This window comes from Podarcis cretensis (genome assembly GCF_951804945.1).
Source record: "Podarcis cretensis genome assembly, chromosome: 2".
NCBI lineage: Eukaryota > Metazoa > Chordata > Lepidosauria > Squamata > Lacertidae > Podarcis > Podarcis cretensis.
Genome location: NC_137171.1, coordinates 119,050,852 through 119,070,887, shown reverse-complemented (window position 1 = coordinate 119,070,887; position 20,036 = coordinate 119,050,852). Strand labels below are relative to the sequence as shown.

At 48.3% G+C, this 20,036-nt stretch overlaps 2 protein-coding genes across 3 annotated transcripts in view; both read left to right on the top strand.

Moving 5' to 3' along the window:
* Positions 1–576: 576 nt before the first annotated feature.
* The window catches only part of LOC307208734 (uncharacterized protein), a 92,487-nt gene continuing 73,027 nt past the window's right edge, over positions 577–20,036 (top strand). Inside the window, exons 1-2 of one of the 2 annotated variants that reach the window (XM_079963645.1) lie at positions 577–1,143; positions 12,329–12,482. The gene's annotated coding sequence lies outside the window, so the exon portion shown is untranslated. Of the gene's footprint in view, positions 1,144–12,074; positions 12,483–20,036 lie in introns of those variants that run through there. The other variant, XM_079963642.1, reaches the window with a different exon arrangement.
* LOC307209835 (uncharacterized protein) lies at positions 4,083–6,609 on the top strand (the record flags this gene model as incomplete). The annotated part of the gene is made up of 2 exons (XM_079965199.1): positions 4,083–4,122; positions 5,510–6,609. Exon 2 carries the CDS (start codon positions 6,106–6,108, stop codon positions 6,607–6,609), a length of 504 nt encoding a protein of 167 aa, XP_079821325.1. The 5' UTR covers positions 4,083–4,122; positions 5,510–6,105.

Here is a 20,036-nt window from a genome sequence, read left to right as displayed (position 1 = left end):
AGAAATCGTGCAGAAACAGTGGGAGGCTAAAGTGGTGCTTCAGGTTAAGAACAGTTCCAGGTTAAGAACGGACCTCCAGAACGAATTAAGTTCTTAACTTGAGGTACCGCTATAACTAGCGATCTGCAGCTGTAGTAATTCTATCTGGGCCTCAGTGTCAGGACTGAGCGATGGGGTGGAGACGCTCCTTCAGGTATACATGCTGAGGCCATTTAGGGCTTTAAAGGTCAGCACCAACACTTTGAATTTTGCTCGGAAACATACTGGGAGCTAATGTAGATCTTTCAGGTCTTAGTTGGCTGCTGCTCCCAGTTACGAGTCTAGCTGCTGCATTCTGGATTTGATCTAGTTTCCGGGTCACCTTCAAAGGTAGCGCCCCATAGAGTGCAGAAGGAGCTGCATGCTCTATGGCAGGAGAGGATCCTCCTCAGTTAAGACTCTTTAGCATTTTATTGTATCGAAGGCCGTAGGTCCACTGCAAATTAAACCATGAAAAAAAACTTTTCCTCTGCAAAATGTATGTCCTAAACATATATCATTAAAAAAGGTGGGCCCCTGGGGGTGGGCCCCTGGGGGTATAACTGGCCATCTGCAGCTGTAGTAATTTTATCTTATGTTCAAGATTTCTAAACACCTGATCCAAAAGGTCTCTCAAGTGGCACAGTGATCCAATGGGAGCTAGAATACAACTAAAACCCACAAACCAATTTAGAAACCAGTATGCATAAAGCCATCATTGAAAAAAATCATCCCTCTCCACTTCCCATTTTGCCTGCTGGGCAGCATGTTTGGTCTTCAAACACCTGAGGAAGGGGAGGAAGGAGGGAGTATGGGGTGGGACAAAACACCCATTTCCCCCAGTCTTAAATTTAGTTATCCAGATTTTCACGTCTTATTAAAAAACAAATAAACACTGAAGGTCAAATCTCCAGTTGCCCCATCTATCATTGGAGGGGGATCTGAGGAGAGATGGTTTCCACACCTTGCCTTGGAGTGCCTATAAAGAAGGGAATTGTTCTGTCCTTCCAGGGATCAGTGAGCTTTGACAGGTGTCCTTGTATTTCGCTGACGACAAGTGGGCCCTACGGAGAGCTCTGTACAAGGACGTCATGGTGGAGGTTCGTGAGATGGTGACCTCTCAGGGTAAGGATCCTTTTCGCCTTCATTAATAGTTATAATAGGTATGGGTTCCTCAGTGGCTCGGAGTGCCTTCCTTCAGCTCCGCTAAAGGAGGTCACAGTGTTTGTTTTTCTCCCAGGTTAAATGCCAGAAGCCTGGCTGAAAATAAATATTATTGCTTCTCTGCTACAATTAGCCAGTGATGGCTTCTGAGTTGCCTCCCTGGGGGAGAGCATTCTTTAGGTGGGGAGCCAGCAGTGAAAGACGCATTCTGTATTGCCTCTCTTTGCACCTCAGTTGGAGAGGGCACTGTGAGAAGGACCTCAGATGATGAGCGCAGGCTCTCGGTGGATTCATGAGAAGCAGCCATTGAGCTACATAAGTCAAAATCAGCACCTTGAACTGAAGTCAGGAACCCAGATATGCTCAGAGCCTCTTGCACCGGTCAGCACTCTGTAGTTTCTGAACGCTCTTCAAAAGCAGCCTGAAGTATAATGCATTGTGGCAATCTAGCGTGGAGAATGGTAGAAAAAGCATACTAACAATCTTCTGTGTGGGGGATCCTAATTTGTAGAACACTTGAGTATCTTGTTATTGTTATTGGTTTCTACTGATGTATTGCTTTGTTTGTTGCATATATAGAATATTCTGTTTCTTAATATATGATGTTTGATTGCATTTTTATATATGCTGCAAGCCACCCAGAGAGGCTTGGGAAACCCAGCCAGACGGTTGGGATATAAATAAAATCAATGCTACTATTGTTATTATTCATTTTGGTTTTTCAACAAGCTCTGCAGATTTAGACTTTTCAAGCTTCTCTGAGTTGCAGTGCTGTATTATCAATGCTCAGGGGTGGCCTCACTTCTGCCCCCACAATGGGGGCTCAAAATCCATAAGGAGCGTACCCCTGCAGGTTGGGTGGGGTGGTCCCCCCTCACCCCACCAGACCTCCAAGGGGTGCAGACGCCTCCCCCCATTCACTGGCAAAGAGCCTTTTCAGATCCTGACAAAGCTGAGTGGTGGAATGTCTGCCCTCTTGTGGACTTGCCCTTGTTGGGGGAAGATCCTTTTCTGGACTTGGCTGGAGGGGAGAGGACTCACAAAGCTTTGCTGCCCATTCCACTTCGCCCCTGGAGGCCGGGGAGACTAGCAGCAAAGCTAAGCAGTGACGCCCCTTTGGGGGTGACACCTGAGGCAGCCGCCTCACACAGGCCCATAGGCAGGCAGGCTCTGTTGATGTTATTGCCTGCTGGTTTAAATTGTGTTATTTATGGCTTGGTTAATCTTAGGGACTGCTCACCAGAACTTTTCTGATACAAATAACCCTTGATTAAATGGTCATATTTTATTAAAACCAGGTATCACACCATTTGTTTTTATGTAAAACGCCTTTAACATAGTGCCAGGCCTTGAGTTTTGATAAGGAAGCAGCTGTATCAATCTTTATTTTAAAATTTTTATTCCATCAGGAGATGTCTGGGGGGTCCTGGATGAGGAGGAGCCATCAGAAGTCTGGCCAGAAAGAGGTGAGGAGCAAGAGAAGGAAAGGAAGTTGGGGGTTCAAGATGGAGCCAAGAAACAAGAGAGGAGAGAAACAGTGAAGCCAAGGGATGAACACAGTGTTTCCCAAGAAGATGAAAATCAGATTAACAGGGTGGAGAAAAAACATGAATGTACTGTGTGCGGAAAGAGATTCTGTAGTCGCGCAGCCCTTACTATACATCAAAGAGTACACTCAGGTGAAAAACCTTATGAATGCATGGAGTGTGGAAAGAGCTTCAGAGACAGTGGCCAGCTTAATGTGCATCAGAGAACTCATACAGGGGAGAAACCATATAAATGCCTGGAGTGTGGAAAGGGCTTCAAATTCAGTAGCCAACTTAATGTGCATCAGAGAACTCATACAGGGGAGAAACCTTATGAATGCATGGAGTGTGGAAAGAGATTCAGAAACAGTGACCACCTTACTTTGCATCAAAGAACTCATACAGGGGAGAAACCTTATAAATGCTGGGAATGTGGAAAGAGTTTCTTTGACAGTAGTACCCTTACTAAACATCAAAGAACTCACACAGGGGAAAAACCATATACATGCATGGAGTGTGGAAAGAGCTTCAATCAGAGTGCCTCCCTTAATGTGCATCGAAGATCTCATACAGGGGAGAAGCCTTATAAATGCATGGAGTGTGGAAAGAGCTTCAGTTGCAGCAAGTCTGTTAAAATGCACCATATAATTCACACACAGGAAAACCATAAAGGTAAAGGTAAAGGTACCCCTGCCCGTACGGGCATGTCTTGACAGACTGGGGTTGTGCGCCCATCCGGGTCACGTGGCCAGCGTGACATCGCTGCTCTGGCCAGAGCCAGAGCCAGAGCCGCACACGGAAACGCCGTTTACCTTCCCGCTGGTAAGCGGTCCCTATTTATCTACTTGCACCCGGAGGTGCTTTCGAACTGCTGGGACCGAGCAGCGGGAGCGCACCCCGCCGCAGGGATTTGAAAACCATATAAATCCATATAAATGCCTGGAGTGTGGAAAGAGCTTCAGCTACAGTGGCTACCTTACTAAACATCAAAGAACTCACACGGGGAAAACCATATGAATGCCTGGAGTGTGGAAAGAGCTTCAGTCAATGTTCCTCCCTTAATGTGCATCGACGAACTCATACGGGGGAGAAACCGTATAAATGTTTGAAATGCAGAAAAAGCTTCAGTGACTCCAACATCCTTCATGCACATAAGAGAATTCACACGGGACAAACCCTACAAATGTTTGGAGTGTGGAAAGAGCTACCACCACAGTAACCACCTTTCTCGACACCAGAGAACTCCTTCAGGGGACTAACCCTATGAAAGTTGATGTGTGTAAAGAGCTTCGGTTATAGTAGTTTCTTTACTGTGCATGAAAAACTCCTACCGGGGACAAACAATATACATTTTTGGGGTATGGAAAGAGCTTTCTTTAGTTGCAACAGCTGTCTAGTGATAAGTTGCCAATTTGTTGTTGTTGTTTAGTCGTTTAGTCGTGTCCGACTCTTCGTGACCCCATGGACCAGAGAACGCCAGGCAATCCTGGCCTCCACTGCCCCCCGCAGCTTGGTCAGACTCATGCTGGTAACCTCGAAAACACTATCCAACCATCTCGTCCTCTGTCGCCCCCTTCTCCTTGTGCCCTCCATCTTTCCCAACATCAGGGTCTTCTCCAGGGAGTCTTCTCTTCTCATGAGGTGGCCAAAGTACTGGAGCCTCAGCTTCACAATCTGTCCTTCCAGTGAGCACTCAGGGCTGATTTCCTTCAGAATGGAGAGGTTTGATCTTCTTGCAGTCCATGGGACTCTCAAGAGTCTCCTCCAGCACCAGAATTCAAAAGCATCAATTCTTCGGCGATCAGCCTTCTTTATGGTCCAGCTCTCATTCCATACATCACTACTGGGAAAACCATAGCTTTAACTATACGGACCTTTGTTGGCAAGGTGATGTCTCTACTTCTCAAGATGCTGTCTAGGCCTGTCATTGCCCTTCTCCCAAGAAGCAGGCGTCTTTTAATTTCGTGGCTGCTGTCACCATCTGCAGTGATCATGGAGCCCAAGAAAGTAAAATCTCTCACTGCCTCCATTTCTTCCCCTTCTATTTGCCAGGAGGTGATGGGACCAGTAGCCATGATCTTCGTTTTTTTGATGTTGAGCTTCAGACCATATTTTGCACTCTCCTCTTTCACCCTCAATAAAAGGTTCTTTAATTCCTCCTCACTTTCTGCCATCAAGGTTGTGTCATCTGCATATCTGAGGTTGTTGATATTTCTTCCGGCAATCTTAATTCCGGCTAGGGATTCATCCAGCCCAGCCTTTCGCGTGATGAATTCTGCATATAAGTTAAATAAGCAGGGAGACAAAATGCAGCCTTGTCGTACTCCTTTCCCAATTTTGAACCAGTCAGTTGTTCCATATCCAGTTCTAACTGTAGCTTCTTGTCCCACATAGAGATTTCTCAGGAGACAGATGAGGTGATCAGGCACTCCCATTTCTTTAAGAACTTGCCATAGTTTGCCATGGTCGACACAGTCAAAGGCTTTTGCATAGTCAATGAAGCAGAAGTAAATGTCTTTCTGGAACTCTCTAGCTTTCTCCATAATCCAGCGCATGTTTGCAATTTGGTCTCTGGTTCCTCTGCCTCTTCTAAATCCAGCTTGCACTTCTGGGAGTTCTCGGTCCACATACTGCTTGAGCCTTCCTTGTAGAATTTTAAGCATAACCTTGCTAGCGTGAGAAATTAGTGCAATTGTGCGATAGTTGGAGCATTCTTTGGCACTGCCCTTCTTTGGGATTGGGATGTAGACTGATCTTCTCCAATCTTCTGGCCACTGCTGAGTTTTCCAAGTTGCCAATAGCCAGGTGCAAAATGTGTCGGGCGCCTGGCTAATTTTGTACACTGCCCCACATTGGTATTTAATTAAAATAAGACATGAACTTGAGAATTTCCCCTCTGATTTACCAATCTGTTCCTTTAGGCAAGCATTTCTGACTTTTGTTTTCAGACTACGTGCTCAGAATATTTAGAGGGACGTTATAAAAAATTATTGCAGAAGAGCTTCTTTGTATATGCTGTAACTAAGCAGTAGATCGCTACCAATATGCTCTATTCTGAACCAGGTTTATCCTTGTTTGATTATATAAGATACCCAATGCGTATAAACAGCTGCCCCTAAGTTGGGGGTTCAAGATGGAGCCAACAAACAAGAGAGGAGAGAAACAGTGAAGCCAAGGGATGAACACAGTGTTTCCCAAGCAGATGAAAATCAACTTAACAGGGTGGAGAAAAAACATGAATGTACTGTGTGCAGAAAGAGATCACTGTGCCACTTGAGAGACCTTTTGGATCAGGTGTTTAGAAATCTTGAACATAAGATAAAATTACTACAGCTGTAGTCGCTCAGCCCTTGCTAGACATCAAAGAGTACACTCAGATGAAAAACCTTATGAATGCATGGAGTGTGGAAAGGGCTTCGAATCCAGTAGCCAACTTAATGTGCATCAAAGAACTCATACAGGGGAGAAGCCTTATAAATGCATGGAATGTGGAAAGAGCTTCAGAAACAGTAGTCACCTTAATGAGCATCAAAGAACTGATACAGGGGAGAAGCCTTATAAATGCATGGAGTGTGGAAAGACTTTCAGTTGGAGTTCCTCCCTTAATGTGCATCAAAGAACTCATACAGGGGAGAAACCTTATAAATGCATGGAGTGTGAAAAGAGCTTCAGTTGCAGCAACTCTTTTAAAATGCATCATATAATTCACACACAGGAAAACCATATAAATCCATATAAATGCATGGAGTGTGGAAAGAGCTTCAGTGCCAGAAGCATCCTTATTAGACATCAAAGAACTCATACAGGGGAGAAACCATATGAATGCATGGAGTGTGGAAAGAGCTGTTCATTGAGGAGAACATGTTCATTGAGGAGAACATGGTGGACTGTAAAGATTTAATTGGGAATGACATCTAAAAACTGATTTGTGTGTGTGTGTAATATAGACTGATACTGTATTTTAATGCCATATTTATGTATATATTTCATATGACCATAATGGTCCAAACAATAAACATATACAGCTTGTAGGCTTTTGTAGATACAGTTACGTACAGATAGATGGAATGTATAGGCAAAAGTCAGTAACATGAAAATACTATTTCTCATGCCTTAACATGTTAGAAGCTGACTGGTTACTGCTGCAGAATCCTATAGTAGTAGTAGTAGAAGTAGTAGTAGTAGTGAAAATAAAAAATAATACTAAGTTATTACTTATACCCCACTTATCTGGCTGGGCCTCCCAAGCCACTCTGGGTGGCTCCCAACAGAATATTAAAAACACAATAAAACATCAATTTATTATTTCCTTGACATCTGAAGGGAGGACATTTCATAGGATGGGTGCCACTACCGAGAAGGCTCTCTGCCTGGTTTCCTGTATCCTCACTTTTTGCAGTGAGGGAACCACCAGAAGGCCCTTGGAGGAGGGCCAATGGAGGTGGAGACGCTCCTTCAGGTATACTGGGCCGAGGCCATTTAGGGCTTTAAAGGTCAGCACTAACACTTGGAATTGTGGGAGTCAATGTAGGTCTTTCAGGACCGGTGTTATATGGTCTCAGCGGTCAGTCCCAGCTATATTTTTGTTCGTGGAAAAAAAATCCTGTGAGAAGCGGATAATAAATCCTCGGTGTGCACAATAAATATTTTTTGATTCCGTTACCTGGTTTTATTTGGATCTCTGGTCAGGAACTCCTTCATGAATTTCCACATCATGTGTGCTGCTCTAAGCCTGGAAACACACCATTTTGGAAAACTAATTTGTGAAATACATGTTTTGTGATGTACCAGATTTGCCCCAAAGGGCAGTCAACTTTAAAAAAAAATATTTGTGTGGCCTGCAAGTCATGCAAGGATTTGGAATCACTCGCACAAAAGGCTGCTGGTCCCTTCCTTCTCTTTCCCCACTTTCTGTACATGCAATAGCAAATTTTATTTTTATTTTTAATGCAGCAGTTTTGTGCAGGAGAGCTTCTCCCCACAAAGATGTGTTTTTTATTACTACAGACATTTGTATATTTCATTTATTACTGCCCTTTATTCAGCCAAAGTCCTGGTTGAAGAAGAATGTTTTCGCTCGGGACCTAAAGGCGCATAATGAAGGTGCCAGCCAAACCTCCCTGTGGAGAGCTTTCCACAAACGGAGCCACTGTAGAAAAGTCCCGATCTTGTTTTGTCACCTTCCACACATGGAGGAGGCACATGAAGAAGTGTCTTAGAGGGTGATATCCAGCCTGGGGCAATACTTGAGGTATTGTGATCCTGAGCTGTTAAGGCTTTATAGGTCAAAACCAGCACTTTGAATTGGGCTCAGAAACTAATTGGTTTCCAGTGTGGTTGGACCAGGATCAGTGTAATATGCTCACACAGTCTTGCTCCGGTGAGCAACCTGACTGCCAGATTCTGCAGCAGCTGAAGTTTCTGAAGCACCGCAGGCGCCACCTTCATGCCTTCAACGACAATGGGAAATAAGCAGGAAACTCGCTAAGGTAAAGGGACCCCTGACCATTAGGTCCAGTCGTGGCCGACTCTGGGGTTGCGGCGCTCACCTTGCTTTATTGGCCGAAGGAGGTGGCGTACAGTTTCCGGGTCATGTGGCCAGCATGACTAAGCCGCTTCTGGTGAACCAAGAGCAGCGCACGGAAACGCCATTTACCTTCCCGCTGGAGTGGTACCTATTTATCTACTTGCACTTTGACGTGCTTTTGAACTGCTAGGTTGGCAGGAGCAGGGACCGAGCAATGGGAGCTCAGCCTGTCGTGGGGATTTGAACCACCGGCCTTCTGATCAGCAAGCCCTAGGCTCTGTGGTTTAGAGCACAGCGCCACCCGTGTCCCTTTTTGGGAAACCCTCTAGGAAGAGACAGTAGAACAATAGAAATACTGGAATTAAAGGATTTGTTCAACTCAAAGCTCCCCTCCCTTCTCCATTCGAATGCATTGGCTAAAATGAGTTCAAAGACCCTAGGTGGTTAGATAGCTCCCCAAGCTCCAACAAGGAACTGGCCACACACTGTCAAGGAACCCAGACACCCCTCGCCTTAAGGACAGGTGTGACAGACAGCAGAGCCAGGCCAGAGTCTGCTGGTGCAGTCTCCCTGAAATTCTGTCAGAGTGAAGGAGCCTGTCACCAAATGGCTACAAAGTCACAAAAAGGGGAGGATAAAAAGGGAGAGAGAGAGAGAGAGAGAGATAGGGCTACGGGTCAGGTGAAGAGATGGGGCTTGATTTGAGAAGATAGGGATGGATTTGAGAAGAGAGAGGGCTTATGGTCAGGTTAAGACAGGGGTCCTCAAACTACGGCCCACAGGCCGGATCAGGCCGGCCAAGGTCCTAAATTCAGTTCTCGCTGCTGCTGCTGCTGGCTGTCTGGCTTCTGGTGCTGTGGGGGTCCCAGGCCAGAAGTGGAGGCCTTGTGCGCAGGCGGTTCAGGCGGAAGGCAGCACCGCTGCTGGGGTCCCTCGCGGCTCAGTCGCCGCCCCTCCAGGTCTCCCACTTCCCCACCACTCTCCTTCCCATCTCGCAAGCCCCCGCGCATACCCCACCCACCCAGCATGCACATCTCGCCTTTGCAAGTTGGAGGAGCCACTGTTGGAGGAGTTCAGAATATTGTCAAGAAAAGCTCAGCCTCTCTTTCTCTGCGCACCGGCGCCAGTCTGCTCATGTGAGGCCGCCCTTTTTGCAAGTTTCCCCTGTCCTTTTTTTTTATGGCGGGGGTGTGGGGGTGTGTGAGGAGAATTCAGCTCCATGCCTTGGTAGCCTTTGCAAGTTTTAACTTCTTCTGGAAGGGGTTGGCTCTCTCCACGGAGAGATCCCTGAAGGGCTGCAGGTTGGCAAGAGCGGGCAGGTGCCACCCAGCACTACCATTTTAATCTCTGGGGTGGCAGAAGAAGCCGGGCTGGGGTGGAACTGTCTATTTCCAGCCCCTTCAAGTTCCAAAGCAGAGAAACCTTTGGAAAAGTGCTGCTACCTCCTGAATTTGACACACAAACACCCCACTCTGCTTTCTCCCTTCCTAAGCCCCTCTCTCTTATCTTCCTCTCACTTTCCAGGCTTGCCCTTTCACTGCCATTCCCACTGCTCCCACGTTTTGCAGGTTTTTTGTGGGGGGGGTTGGGTTGGGGAGAGAGAAACGCCCGCCCATGATTATTTAGCTGATTCTCTCCTGACCAACATAAATTAGCAGGCCCATACTTCCCATTGAAATATTTATAGAGTGGTACCTCGGGTTAAGAACTTAATTCGTTCCAGAAGTCCGTTCTTAACCTGAAACTGTTCTTAACCTGAAGCACCACTTTAGCTAATGGGGCCTCCCGCTGCCACCGCGCGGTTTCTGTTCTCACCCTGAAGCAAAGTTCTTAACCCAAGGTACTATTTCTGGTTAGCAGAGTCTGTAACCTGAAGCGTCTGTAACCTGAAGCGTCTGTAACCCAAGGTACCACTGTAAGTTTATGTTGATTAAAATCATTATTCATTTTAAATATTGTATGGCTTCCCCCCGTCTCGCCCGGCCCCGAGCTGCCCCTTCGCGGGGCAGGAGGAGGAGCCGCTGCTGCCTCCGGGACGCCTATGTGGGTGTCGCCGCTGCTCAGGAGCCTCTGAGTGCGTGCAGAGTGCAGACCGAGCAAGGCAGCGAGGGCATCCCTGGGTGCAGCCGCCTGTGTGGCAAGAGCCGGGCTGGGGTCCGGGTGGGGTGGAGAAGGGCTTCCTGCAGCAACAGTGCAGGCCAAGCTGAGCCGGGCAGACGAGGGGCAGCTGCAGAGGTCTGTGGAGAGAGTCATCGGCATCTTCCAGGCTCTCATAGGCGAAGTATTGGGGCTCCTGGGGGGCCCGGCAGCTGGGGAGGGAAGGCTCCTTGACCCACTGGGACACCGAGGGAAATCGAGCCTTTTCAGCGGAGGCAGACATCACTTGACGCTCATGGAAACTGAATTGCATTTGCTGTCTTAACTATTTTGCAGCACATTCACTCAATTTGGCAAGTTCCTGTGTCATAGGCAAACTTGGCTTCCTCTGCCCCTAACCCTAGATCCTTTATGAGCAAGTTTAAAAGGCACAGTTTCCACTTTCTATAGCTCCAGTGGGAAAACTCCATCTTTCCCTACCATTTAGCCAATTCCTCCTTTGCCTTTAATCCACATTGTTTGAACTGCAAGTCATTAGCTATAACACGCAATGTGCATTGGAATTCGTTCATTATTTCCCCCCCCCAAAAAAAAATATAGTCCGGCCCACAACAGTGTCTGAGGGACAGCGCACCGGCCCAATGTTTAAAAAGTTTAAGGACCCCTGGCTTAGAGAGTGGGTAACTGAGGAAAAGTGACCCTCATGAACCAAGGTATTAATGGGTGAAGGAAGCTGTATGGTATTAAAAGTATTTTGTGGCAGAGAGCAGTCCAGAATCAGAGGCAGAAGAGGAGGCTGGAGAGGAGCCAAGAGGCAGAGATGAGTCAGGCTGGTGACTAAGTTAGGGGGTCTCCCCCTCCTGCTCTGACCGGCTCCCCTCCCCCTTGATCTCTCAGAATCTGCAAAGGGATGAAGAGGGTGGAGCACAGGCAGATAAGGCGAAGAAATCTCAGGTTGCTTGGGAGAGGAGCAGACTTAGGGAGCCTGTGGGAGACAGCTGAATGCTTCTCCATGAAAGGAGCAGCAAATCCTGGCTTATAGAAAGCAGTGGCGTAGCGTGGGGGGGTGCAGGGGGGCCCGGCCGCACCGGGCGCAACATCTGGGGGTTAGGGGGCGCAAATCCACGGGTTAGGGGCGCAAATCCACAGGTTAGGGGGTGCAAATTACTTGCCTTGCCCCGGGTGCTGACAACCCATGCTACGCCACTGATAGAAAGCCAGCATGTCAGGGAACAGATGAGGACAGAACCTTTTCCCCTCGAATTTGTGGCAACTGCCAAGAGGGCAAATCCTATGCTAGGGGTTATTAAGAACCTAAGAATGACTCTGTTGGATCAACCAGGTGCAGAATGGCTGGGACAACCCAGTCAGATGGATGGGGTACAATAAATAAATGATTATTGTTAGTATTAGTATTTGCTTCCACTGCAATAGCTGTCAATGTTTCCCTTTTTTTAAGGGAAATTCCCTTATTCCGAATAGGATTCCTCGCAAGAAAAGGGAAAAGTTGACAGCTATGGCCTGAAGTGGCTGCCTCAGTCTGCCTCATGGACTGTAGAGTTATTCTTAGGTTCCTAATAACCCCTAACATGGAATTTGCCCTTTTCACAGTTGCCACAAATTTAAATTCCAGGGACCAAGGGAGAAAGGTTTTGTTTTCCCCTGTTCCCTGGCAAGCTAGCTTTCTATAAGCAAGGAGCTACTGCTTCTTTCATGGAGAGGCATTCAGCTATTTAACACATACCTGAGATCACCCGCCTTTCCTGCTCTATCTCTGAAGGATGCCAAAAAGAGGCAGCTCCCTCCCTGTTTGGTCTTCAATGGTTAACAGCAGCAACAGCATCTGAGCCCACATTCCTAGAGCAGAAGATTGCAAAGAGGAGGAGATTTGGGGAGGGGGGAAGAGGGAGAGGGTATGTGCCCCTTTCCTCTTCCGCAGATCTGAATGGGGGGAAAATGCAAAGTGTTCCACGTGAGTTTCTTCTTGCTTTCGCAGAGATGCTGAAGGCGGCCGCAGGGAGGGAAATGCAAGATTAAGGCAAATAATTCCGCGTGCTGGGGAAAGCAGGACTCCCGCAAGAGCTCTTCCCCTAAGCGAATTATTAGGCTCATTGAAGAGATGCGCTCCGTGCACTGAGAGATCCAGGTAGGTTAATCACTCTGCAGGTAAGCATCCCTCCATGATCTCCCCCCAACCTACAACAGCTTCTTGTTTCCTGTGTTGGGGACCTTATTTAGGGAAGCTTTTAATGTTTGATGTATTACAGTATTTTAATATTTTTTTGGAAGCCGCCCAGGGTGGCTGGGGAAGCCCAGCCAGATGGGTGGGGTATAAATAATTAATAAATTATTATTATTATTATTATTATTATTATTATTATTATTATTATTATTATTCACTAGTAATCTGCAATCATTTCTTTATGCTGCATAAATTAAGGTTGCCACTTTCCACATCTCTCTCTTTGCTCCTGTGCCTTCAAAAGACTCCAGAAAGGCATAAACGAAGCTTTTCCACAAATGGGAAGGGGGACGGGGTTGGGAGTGTCATGTGTAACAGAGACATGGTTGGATGAAGCAGACGGGCCTGTCCTTGCCGCTGCTTGTCCACCTGGCTTCTCTTACGCAAAGCAACCCAGATCATGTGGGTGGGGAGGGGGTGTTGCAGTGATTTTTAGGAAGTCATTAGTCTGCACTAGGCGTCCTGTTGGGAAGACCCAGTTCTCTGAGTGCATGTTCTAGAAGTTGGGCAATAGGGGCAGTACAGGATTCCTTTTGGTGTACTGACCTCCCCACTGCACCAAGGATTCCCTGCCCGAGCTGCTTCAGGTTGTGGTGAATGTTCTCTTGGAAACACCTAATTTGGTTGTCCTAGGGGATTTTGACATCCACGCCAATACAACCTTACAAGGGGCTGCTCGGGACTTCGTGGAAACTATGGCCTCCATGGGGCTGTCCCTGAATAAGTCTGGCCCAACTCATAGCCTTAGACCTGGTGTTCACCTCTATGCATGTTGGTGATCTGACACTAATAAAAGTGAAACAAAAGAAGTGCAATGGTCAGATCACTTCCTGGTGCAACTGGACTTCTTCGCGACCCTTCCCCTCTGCAGGGCAGTGGGGCCTATTTGGATGGTCCGTCCCCGCCACTTAATGGATCCAAATGGTTTCCAGAGAGTGGTAGGGGATGCTTTATCCCATGTTGATGGCCTTTCAGCTGATTCCCTGGTGGCCCGCTGGAATGTGGAGTTAACCAGAGCTATTGACTGTTTGGCTCTGAAGCGCTCTCTCCAATTGCATGGAGCCCGGACAGCCCCGTGGTTTTCCACGGATCTGAGGGCAATGAAACAATCACTGAGATGGCTAGAGTGCCGGTGGCGGATGACTCATTCTGCATCTGACCGCACATGGGTTAGAGCTCAATGTGGAGCCTACCAAGTGGTGATAGTGACGGTGAAGAAGACCACCGCCTTTATTGCATCTGCAGAAAACAGCAGCAGGAGACACTTTCAGGTGGTGCGCAATTTAGCGGAACCACCTGCTCCATTGGGGCCCAGTACGGGCTACATGATCTCCTGCAATGATTTTGCAGTTTTTTGCAGAAAAAGGTGCTCAGATTCGGGAAGAGGTAGACTCCACCGTGGGAGCAGGGCCGGGGCGGGAGAGTGCTAGAGTTCCGTCTAGTCATGTTGCGTGGGATCAATTCCAATCTGTTACCTTTGAGGATGTGGACAGGCTGCTTGGACGAGTGAAACCAACCACCTCCTTGATCCTTGCCCAGACAGGCTTGTAAAAGCTAGCCGGGAAGGGCTGGGCAATGGGCTTTGCGGAGTGCTGAATGCTTCTCTCTGTGAGGGAGCCTTCCCAGACCCGCTGAAAGAGGCGGTTATCAAATAACTTTAAGAAACCATCTTTAAATGCGGCCAATATGGCCAGCTATCACCCAGTCTCAAATCTTCCATTCTTGTGCGAGGTGATTGAGCGAGTGGTTGCTGAACAACTCCAGGCACGCCTGGAAGAAGCGGACCATTTGGATCCCTTCCAGTAGGGATTCAGGCCTCATGACGGGACTAAAACTGCCTTGGTCGCACTGGTTGATGATCTCTGGCGGGCTAGGGACAAAGGTGAGAGCTGTTTCCTAGTTCTGCTGGCTCTCTCAGCGGCTTTTGATACCATCGACCATAACATCCTTCTGGACCGTCTAGAGGGGCTGGGGGCACTGTCATACAGTGGTTCTGCTCCTTCCTCCTGGGCCATGTTCAGAAAGTGGTGGTGGGGATGAGTGTTCAGACCCCTGGGCTCTCATTTGTGGGGTGCCTCAGGGTTCTGTCCTCTCCCCCATGCTTTTCAACATCTACATGCAGCCGCTAGGAGAGATCATCATGGGGTTTGGGCTAGGTGTTCATCAGTATGTGGATGATACCCAGCTCTATCTCTCTTTCAAATCAGAACCAGTGAAGGCAGTGAAGGTCCTGTGTGAGTGTCTGGAGGCTGTTGGAGGATGGATGGTGGCCAACAGATTGAGGTTGCATCCTGACAAGACAGAAGTACTGTTTTGGGGGGACAGGAGGCGGGCAGGTGTAGAGGACTCCCTGGTCCTGAATGGGGTAACTGTGCCCCGGAAGGACCAGGTGCGCAGCTTGCGAGTCATTTTGGATTCACAGCTGTCCATGGAGGCACAGGTTAATTCTGTGTCCAGGTCAGCTGTCTACCAGCTCCATCTGGTACGTAGGCTGAGACCCTATCTGCCTGCGGACTGTCTCGCCAGAGTGGTGCTAATCCAAAATGCGGCAGCTACACTGGTGACTGGGAATGATGACTGAGAATGGCTGCCAAGACCACATAACACTGGTCTTGAAAGACCTACATTGTCTCCCAGCACGTTTCCGAGCACATTTCAAAGATGTCTTCTAAAAGTCAGATAGTTGTTTATTTCCTTGACATCTGATGGGATGGCATTCCACAGGGCGGGTGCTACTACCAAGAAGGCCCTCTGCCTGGTTCCCTGTATCCTCACTTTTTGCAGTGAGGGAACCTGCAGGAGGCCCTTGGAGCTGGACCTCAGTGTCTGGGCTGAATGATGGGGGTGGAGACGCTTCTTCAGGTATACTGGGCCGAGGCCATTTAGGGCTTTAAAGGTCATCACCAACACTTTGAATTGTGCTTGGAAATGTAGTGGGAGACAATGTATGTCTTTCAGGACAGGTGTTATGTGGTCTCAGTGGCCAGTCCCAGCTATATTTTTGTGCGTGGGGAAAAATCGTGTGACACGAGCCCTACCTCTGTGCACAATAAATATTTTTTTATTCCGTTACCTAGTTTTATTTTGATCTTCGGTCAGGATCTCCTTCATGAATTTCCACATCATGTGTGCTATTCTAAGGCAGTAAACCAAGGTCCCTCGTGGGGGTTTGTTTCCCTCTGTACATGCACCATTTTAGATGCACACTTGGAAAGGACTCGGTTTGATTCAAAATAGGTAAAGGTAAAGGGACCCCTGACCATTAGGTCCAGTCATCATGGCCGACTCTGGGGTTGCGGCGCTCATCTCGCTTTACTGGCCAAGGGAGCCAGCGTACAGCTTCCGGGTCATGTGGCCAGCATGACTAAGACGCTCCTGGCGAACCAGAGCAGCGCACGGAAACACCGTTTACCTTCCTGCCGGAGCGGTACCTATTTATCTACTTGCACTTTGACGTGCTTTCGAACTGGTAGGTTGGCAGGAGCAGGGACCGAGCAACGGGAGCTCACCCCGTCGCGGGGATTCAAACCGCCGACCTTCTGATTGGCAAGTCCTAGGCTCTGTGGTTTAACCTACAGTGCCACCCGCGTCCCAATCCAAAATAGCTAATCCTAATTCGAGACTCTGTCACGTATTATGTCATTTGAAAATATTTAAAGTACACTTTTTTTTGCAGCCGCTGGACCTCTCTTCTCAGCTGATTTCACAAAATAGGTGCATCTTGATTTTTTTTCTAATTCTGATTTCAAGCAGGATCTTTGAAACGTTTGCAGTTCCTTGCCTCTCAATGCCGCCTGCCTTTTAGAATTTATAACTATGGCAACCCCTTTGTAAGCCGCCTTGGCTCTCTGCCTTGGAAAAAGGCGGGATATAAATAAGTAGAATACCACAGGTGAGGATAAAGCTGCTCTTGAACTCGGATCTTGCTTGGAGCACCTGCGGGGGGGGGCGGGGATTCTGTCCTGGGGGCGCCGCTGGCCTGATCCTGCAGCCGGGTTTCCCCCTCCTGCTTCAGAGCCGGAGACCAGCCGGGCTCCCTCTCTGCCCGGAGCAGCCAAGAGGCTCCTGCCCCGCGGCTCCGCAAGGGTTAACTGCGGCGACAGAGCTTCGATTCCTAGAGAGGAAGGGAAGACTGGCGAGAGAGGAGGCGCTTCCGCTTCCTGTTCCGCTTCCCCGGGTTGATGCCGTCCTCCCTGGAGGCGGGTAACTGGGGGGAGGGGGCCGAGCCGGGGGCGGAACTGGGGGGCGAGAGGGAGGGCGCCGCGTCCCTCCTGGGCGGCGGGGAAAGGTCGTCCTCTCCTGGGAGGGGAAGCGGGAGGCCGAAGCGACGCTGCTCGCTGGCCTTCGCCGGCCTCTGGCCTCATCCTGCGGCCTTTTCTCCCGCTCCTCTGTCCAGAGAAAGCAGAAGGAGCGCCCAGCAAAGGCCGCAGGGCAGGGAATGGGGAGGAATGGCAGGGAGTGAACAGGGAGCCGGGAGAGTCTCCTGCCAGCCAGGGAGGAGCAGGAGGAACAAGAATTACGATTATTCTATTCATTCATACCCCGCCCATTTAGCTGGGCTTCCCCAGCCACTCTGGGTGGCTCCCAACAGAAAATTAAAAGCACAATAAAAGATGAAACATTAAAAGCTTTCCTCAACAGGGCTGTCTTCAGATGTCTTCTAAAAGTCAGATAGGTGTTTATTTCCTTGACATCTGAAGGGAGGGCATTCCACAGGGCGGGTGCCACTTCCGAGAAGGCCCTCTGCCTGGTTCCCTGTAATTTGGCTTCTTGCCGCGAGGGAACTGCCAGAAAGCCCTTGGAGCTGGACCTCAGTGTCCGGACTGAACGATGGGGTGGAGATGCTCCTTCAGGTATACTGGGCCAAGGACATTTAGGGCTTTATAAAAGGTGGGCCCCTGGGGATATACAGTGGTACCTCGGGTTACATACGCTTCAGCTTACAGTCTCCGCTAACCCAGAAATAGCACCTCAGGTTAAGAACTTTGCTTGAGGATTAGAACAGAAATCGTGCAGAAACAGTGGGAGGCTAAAGTGGTGCTTCAGGTTAAGAACAGTTCCAGGTTAAGAACGGACCTCCAGAACGAATTAAGTTCTTAACTTGAGGTACCAATATAACTAGCCATCTGCAGCTGTAGTAATTCTATCTGGGCCTCAGTGTCAGGACTGAGCGATGGGGTGGAGACGCTCCTTCAGGTATACATGCTGAGGCCATTTAGGGCTTTAAAGGTCAGCACCAACACTTTGAATTTTGCTCGGAAACATACTGGGAGCTAATGTAGATCTTTCAGGTCTCAGTTGGCTGCTGCTCCCAGTTACGAGTCTAGCTGCTGCATTCTGGATTTGATCTAGTTTCCGGGTCACCTTCAAAGGTAGCGCCCCATAGAGTGCAGAAGGAGCTGCATGCTCTATGGCAGGAGAGGATCCTCCTCAGTTAAGACTCTTTAGCATTTTATTGTATCGAAGGCCGTAGGTCCACTGCAAATTAAACCATGAAAAAAAACTTTTCCTCTGCAAAATGTATGTACTAAACATATATCATTAAAAAAGGTGGGCCCCTGGGCGTATAACTGGCCATCTGCAGCTGTAGTAATTTTATCTTATGTTCAAGATTTCTAAACACCTGATCCAAAAGGTCTCTCAAGTGGCACAGTGATCCAATGGGAGCTAGAATACAACTAAAACCCACAAACCAATTTAGAAACCAGTATGCATAAAGCCATCATTGAAAAAAATCATCCCTCTCCACTTCCCATTTTGCCTGCTGGGCAGCATGTTTGGTCTCCAAACACCTGAGGAAGGGGAGGAAGGAGGGAGTATGGGGTGGGACAAAACACCCATTTCCCCCAGTCTTAAATTTAGTTATCCAGATTTTCACGTCTTATTAAAAAACAAATAAACACTGAAGGTCAAATCTCCAGTTGCCCCATCTATCATTGGAGGGGGATCTGAGGAGAGATGGTTTCCACACCTTGCCTTGGAGTGCCTATAAAGAAGGGAATTGTTCTGTCCTTCCAGGGATCAGTGAGCTTTGACAGGTGTCCTTGTATTTCGCTGACGACAAGTGGGCCCTACGGAGAGCTCTGTACAAGGACGTCATGGTGGAGGTTCGTGAGATGGTGACCTCTCAGGGTAAGGATCCTTTTCGCCTTCATTAATAGTTATAATAGGTATGGGTTCCTCAGTGGCTCGGAGTGCCTTCCTTCAGCTCCGCTAAAGGAGGTCACAGTGTTTGTTTTTCTCCCAGGTTAAATGCCAGAAGCCTGGCTGAAAATAAATATTATTGCTTCTCTGCTACAATTAGCCAGTGATGGCTTCTGGGTTGCCTCCCTGGGGGAGAGCATTCTTTAGGTGGGGAGCCAGCAGTGAAAGACGCATTCTGTATTGCCTCTCTTTGCACCTCAGTTGGAGAGGGCACTGTGAGAAGGACCTCAGATGATGAGCGCAGGCTCTCGGTGGATTCATGAGAAGCAGCCATTGAGCTACATAAGTCAAAATCAGCACCTTGAACTGAAGTCAGGAACCCAGATATGCTCAGAGCCTCTTGCACCGGTCAGCACTCTGTAGTTTCTGAACGCTCTTCAAAAGCAGCCTGAAGTATAATGCATTGTGGCAATCTAGCGTGGAGAATGGTAGAAAAAGCATACTAACAATCTTCTGTGTGGGGGATCCTAATTTGTAGAACACTTGAGTATCTTGTTATTGTTATTGGTTTCTACTGATGTATTGCTTTGTTTGTTGCATATATAGAATATTCTGTTTCTTAATATATGATGTTTGATTGCATTTTTATATATGCTGCAAGCCACCCAGAGAGGCTTGGGAAACCCAGCCAGACGGTTGGGATATAATAAAATCAATGCTACTATTGTTATTATTCATTTTGGTTTTTCAACAAGCTCTGCAGATTTAGACTTTTCAAGCTTCTCTGAGTTGCAGTGCTGTATTATCAATGCTCAGGGGTGGCCTCACTTCTGCCCCCACAATGGGGGCTCAAAATCCATAAGGAGCGTACCCCTGCAGGTTGGGTGGGGTGGTCCCCCCTCACCCCTCCAGACCTCCAAGGGGTGCAGACGCCTCCCCCCATTCACTGGCAAAGAGCCTTTTCAGATCCTGACAAAGCTGAGTGGTGGAATGTCTGCCCTCTTGTGGACTTGCCCTTGTTGGGGGAGATCCTTTTCTGGACTTGGCTGGAGGAGAGAGGACTCACAGAGCTTTGCTGCCCATCCCACTTCGCCCCTGGAGGCCGGGGAGACTAGCAGCAAAGCTGAGCCCCTTTGGGGGTGACACCTGAGGCAGCCGCCTCACACAGGCCCATAGGCAGGCAGGCTCTGTTGATGTTATTGCCTGCTGGTTTAAATTGTGTTATTTATGGCTTGGTTAATCTTAGGGACTGCTCACCAGAACTTTTCTGATACAAATAACCCTTGATTAAATGGTCATATTTTATTAAAACCAGGTA